General features: G+C 37.3%; 1 protein-coding gene across 1 annotated transcript in view; it reads right to left on the bottom strand.

Annotated features, from left to right (window-relative positions):
- Positions 1–3,212: 3,212 nt before the first annotated feature.
- Positions 3,213–5,650, bottom strand: part of SLC30A6 (solute carrier family 30 member 6) — a 37,509-nt gene continuing 35,071 nt past the window's right edge. Inside the window, exon 14 of the mRNA XM_021697459.1 lies at positions 3,213–4,168. Within this exon, the coding sequence (XP_021553134.1) occupies positions 3,674–4,168 (495 nt within the window). The 3' untranslated portion in view covers positions 3,213–3,673. The remainder of the gene's footprint in view (positions 4,169–5,650) is intronic.

Here is a 5,650-nt window from a genome sequence, read left to right as displayed (position 1 = left end):
ATAAAGGCCACCCTGAGCCCATGAATGCTCTGGGGACCCCATTACTTTCAGTGTGGTGACTTAATAATCTTTGCTCATCCAGTGCAAGAGTCTGAAAGTATGTGGCAATCCATTATATAACCTAAAAATTATCCTTTCTCAACAGTGTCTGCCTAACTTGCCCTTTCCAAACTTTCTCTTCCTTTCCTGATATCTGGATGATGTGTGACACCTTGACCTCTAGCTGGTCTCTTCCATGGAAATTTACTTCCTTAGTTTCATCATTCAAAAAAAAAAAAAAAAAAAAGGAGGGGGATGCCAGGAAAATGAGACCAAAGAAGAGGAGGAAGTGAGAGGGAGTTCCATCTGATAACATGTGCAGAAGTTCTGTGTCTTATCACAGGTATGATTACCTGGTACTTGAAGGGATCTTTTGTTTATCCTTGTGTTCCCTTTGGTCTCAAGAATAGGTCACAAAAACTGATATACTGTGTGCACATTTACTTAGTACAGTGCATGGCATGTACTGGATGCTCAACAAGTATTTGCTGAATTAAATTAAATGACCAATAGATAGCTATTGAATAAGGAAACAAGCCAAAATTATTTAAGATCAGAGAGAAAACTCCATGTATGTTCTTTATTCAAACAGTGTGGTTCAAACAATTTGGAATGTAAAAAGCATTTCCTTATATAAGAAGCAGATAGACTCCCAAAAAGATCAGCATACTTTAGTCAAGCAAAAAATTGGCAGTTTACGAGCAGCTAAATCAGAGGCTTGAAATTCAGGACCTCTCCATTTGCTGATACACCTATGTAATTCTAACTGTATCTTCAGAGATTAAGGAAGAAAGAAAAATGTAGCCCATTCTTTTGTACCCTACGAATCTAAGGGTACCCTGTCCTAAACTTTTCTCCAACACCCCCCAAAATAATCCTTCCCCACAAAGAAAGAAGTCTAAGAAAAATCTGTTTGATCTTAACAGATTTAAGTCAAGGCAAGTCTGAGATAAACAAGAACCTAAATGCTGTTAGCCTGCAGTTCACCTTCTATTCTCATGGCACCTCAAATTAATGGCTTGGGTGTTGGTATCGGTAACACTTGGCCTGTATGCTGAGGTAGTCACTGGAAGGACATTCTGGGCACAATATTGTTTAGCAAGTGGGCATAATCTGTAGATTTAGTCATAAAATTTTAGAGCTGATAGTTTACAGATCAACTAATTCATTCCCCACCCTAACTTTACAGATGATAAAGCTTAGAGAAGTTAAATGACTTGCCCATGGTAACCAAACTACTTACATAGTGGCAGCATCAGGCTCAGAATCCAAATCTCTTGACTTCTAGCCCAGCGTTTTTTCTGTTACAATATGTTACAGTATGGTATTTTCTCAGACAGGGTTAATTACACTCCATGGAACTTGCTCTTAATCACAAGCCATGGGCCAAGTAGTCAATTCAAACTTCTTTCTTTGTTTAGCTTGATGTGACACTGGCAAGATTTACTAGTAAGAATACTGCCTCTAGGCCTATGTTGGCCAAGTTTCTTGTTTTTATATCCAGATGCTGGCCAGAGCTCGGCAAATAAGACATCGTTATATAATAATGCATGGACCAATGTCACCTGCAGCAGTTGGCATCGGTGAATTTCAGCAAGTAGAGCCAATTCCTTTAGATCCCACAGGAAATTTCTTAAATAGTGTAGGTGGGTATCAAAGCACCTTTGTTGGGACAACTACACAAGTGTTGCCTCTGAAGAGGTGTTGAGGAAATAGGCATTTAACATCATGCAGAATTGTGTTCAGTACCTGCACACTTTAAAAATCCCATGAGAATGGAAAAGACATGCAAAGGGTGGCAGCGCAGACCTCTTAATCATCACTCAGTACATGGCAGTTCTTCAGATTTCATGGGCAGTCGACCCACTTGGATGAGGTCAACGGAGGAAAAATCACCCTGTAATAGTGGACCAATAATAGGTATACTAATAGTTGGAGGACGTAAGACAAAGGACAAGGAATTGGTTGCCTTAGTACATTTTATGAAGTTTCATTTTCCCCAGCAGTCAAGGTAGTGTGCGCTCTATTTCTTCAGCAGGTCAAATGCCTGAACAGGGTTGCAGATGTTAAAGACAATGACCAACTTCTCACCATGCAAAAGCTGGGACATGGTCACTTATTTATTACAGGATGACGACAGTTCTGCTTGACAGAGGTGGCTTCTTGGATGTTTGTGATTCCACTGTGAAATCCGATTTGGAAGTGTTGCTCATATTTTAAAAAAGATGAGTTGACTGAAGAAACTTGCAAATTCTTCAAAAACAAAAATCTTCTACATAGCTGGCTGATGGCTGGAAAAGACCTAAATCTCCAGGAGTATTAGATTCCAGAAAAGTTGAATCCACTTTCAAAATACCTTTTTAAATCTCTAATGGTAAAACTCTTGATAAAAACAACAACAAAAAAACACCTCAGGTAATTTTTGTCATTTGCTGCTTGTGATACTTTTTATATGTAATACTGGCTATGTTGGCAAGTCCTTAACATTTGCATTTGGAAAATAATAAAAAAATAAAATAATCCATGATTCTCACACTTCATCACAGTTAACAATTTATGATTTCGACAAAGCAAAACAAAATAAGTTAGAAATTGCCTGTTACACATCTAACAATACTGTATTTTATAATCTAGGGTCTATTATGTTTTGGTAAAATTATATAATATAAACTCAAATTGTTTATGCAACTATCAAATCCCATATTACACATGGAATTCCATATATTTTGTAATATATTTTAGATTTTGTAATATATTTGATATATTTTGTTAATAAAATGAGAGATTAAAAAGTCAACTAATGAAAAGGTGACGAAAAAGATAAATTCCATCATTATGTCAGTATTTGGGTTCTTGGTGTTTTTTGTTTGTTTGTTTTATTATGTCAGTATTTGATTAAATGTAAGAGAGAAAACTGGGATTCCTTCATTTCACATTACCAAAGGATTTGGTATTCATTTAAGCAAAATAAAACACTTTGAGGACCACGAACTCTTTATAAATGTACTGAAATCTTTTAATGAGAAAAACTATAAAAAACGAATAATTAAAAATTTCAAATTATGCTAGATAGGAGAATATGTTCTAAAATTTCTGATAAAAAATTCTGCTTTCCTTTTGCAAGACATAAATCAAGAGGACCTCAAAGAAAAATGTAGCAATTAAGTTTGGAAAAGCTATAAAAGAGACTTTTACTTTTGAAATGGACATTTTTTTCCTTTCCTAAAATGTATATCATTATTCAAGAAGCATATGTTTATAAATTTCACTGAAGAAAATACTATACTTTTAATAATGTGACAGATCTGCTCCATTGAGTGGTTCTCTTATTGTAAAGATGATGTCTATCACACTGCAGTCAACTACGAAACCAAAAATAGCAAAATTCAAATTTAGAGAAACACGCTTTCTATAGGAAGCCTATTTAAACCTTATGACACTTAGAAGGTTCTCAACAGCCCCAAATACATTTTACAAAAATATAGCTTCATCAGTTTCATGTAATGTGAACAAACCCACTATTCTCTAACATTTAGAGTAAATGATTGAACAGTCAATGCACAGTTGGATTACTAAATAAATTGGAAGTCAAGAAGTCAATATTCCTCATAAAAATAAATTAATTTACAGTACATCATGGTCTTGGTTGTCTATTGTTAGTTCCATATCTACTTGGCATATTTGTAAAACCAGTCCTGAATCCTTGGGTTGCTCCAATTCCTGGAACTCCAAGTCCTTGATTAAGCATGCTACTATAAGGTGTGTGTCCATGATTAAGACCCAAACCATAAGGTCTTGTTTGGGTGTTTAGCAGAATAACTGGGTTCACGTTTTTCCCAGGGGTGTTAAATGAAAATTCTGGAGGTGGACTACTAGGTTTAGCTGGAGTCGATGTGACAGGGTTTGAATCATCAGTACCCTTTAAAGGAGGCATTGGAATTATGTGATGATCTGAAAAGTTTAGGACATTGGCTGCAACAGGCCCAGACAGTAAGGCAGGTCTAATCCAATCATCCTTGAAAATCTGAACAGTCAAGGTAGACACTAGAGTGTACAGCCTGTTGGTCACATGAGCAAGAACCATTTGTTCGTTTGCATCTCGTCGAATTCTTACATGAACTGATCCAGCCTAAAATGGGCAAAATCATAGGAAAGAGATCCTTAAAATTATACCACTGAAAATTCCATTAGAAATAAACATTTATGATTTGGCTGTAACTGTACTTGGTATTTTTCTTTATTTTTAATTTTTTAAAAGAGATTTTATTTATTTGAGAGAGTGAGCGAGTGAGTGAGCACGAGCGGGGTGAGGGGCAGAGGGAGAAGTAGACTCCCTGCCAAGGAGGGAGCCCGAGGCAGGGCTCGATCCAGGGACCTGGGATCATGACCCAAGCTAAAGGCAGACACCTAACTGACTGAGCCACCCAGGCACCCCTTGATATTTTCTTTAAAACAAGAGAAAGTATAATGTCTCGATATTCCTTAAAGATTACTCAGTAGTGATTATCAGTGTGAAGAGCTAATGAAGTTCTTTATGACTCTTTAAATAAAATGGAACTTTTAAAAATATATAAAAAAGAGAAATACATACAGGAGGAAGACAGGCATGTTATAACCTAAGGCAGAATATAAAGTATATAGAAAATGCAGTGGAGGGCGCCTGGGTGGCTCAGTCGGTTAAGCCACTGCCTTCGGCTCAGGTCATGATCCTGGAGTCCCGGGATCGAGTCCCGCATCGGGCTCCCTGCTTGGCAGGGAGTCTGCTTCTCCCTCTGACCCTCCTCCCTCTCATGCTCTCTGTCTCTCATTCTCTCTCTCAAATAAATAAATAAAATCTTTAAAAAAAAAAATGCATGGCATATATGGATAAGAATAAGCAATATTACTACGAATAAAAAAGTACAAATATTACAGGGGCAGAAAAAGAATGAAAGAGAAAAACAAGAAAGAAGGAAAGAAGAAAGAAAGAATACAGAAGGAAAGAAAGATAAGCAGGCTATAAGGTTAAAAGAAAGGCTAGCAGAGGACTCTAAAAATCATGATGAGTTTGAATAGCAAGAATCAAGCAGAAGTAAAATAATCAAAGTTCAGAAAAATTATAGGTATGAATGACTGGTAATTAGGTAGGAAATGATTGCAAGTCTAGGTTAGAAATGAAGAGGGCTGAGACAGGACAAATATAGTGGGATCAGAGAGGGACAGATGGGTTGATAATATCCCATGGGTTAGATGTACGGGGACTTGATACCCAACTGGATGTAGTGGATGAGGGAGATGGACCGACTAATCCAAGATGATCTCAAGGTTTCTAGCCTGGGATACTAGGAGGACAGAGAACCCCAGGCATTACAATGATGGCTAGAAGTCCCTTTAGTGAAAAGACATTTATCATACATTTTTATTTTTACATCTATTTTTTAGATTTTATTTATTTGAGAGAGAGAAAGCATGAGCAGGAGGGAAGGGTAGAGGGAGAAGCAGACTTCCCGCTGAGCAGGGAGCCCAATGTGGGGCTTGATCCCAGGACCCTGGGATCATGACCTGAGCCGAAGGCAGAGGCTTAGCCAACTGAGCCACTCAGGTGCCCCCTACATTATGGTTTTTTTTTTTT

This window comes from Neomonachus schauinslandi, chromosome 10 (genome assembly GCF_002201575.2).
Source record: "Neomonachus schauinslandi chromosome 10, ASM220157v2, whole genome shotgun sequence".
NCBI classification, from domain to species: Eukaryota; Metazoa; Chordata; class Mammalia; order Carnivora; family Phocidae; genus Neomonachus; species Neomonachus schauinslandi.
The sequence above is the reverse complement of the archived record's forward strand: the minus strand, read 5'-3'. Positions and strand labels throughout refer to the sequence as shown.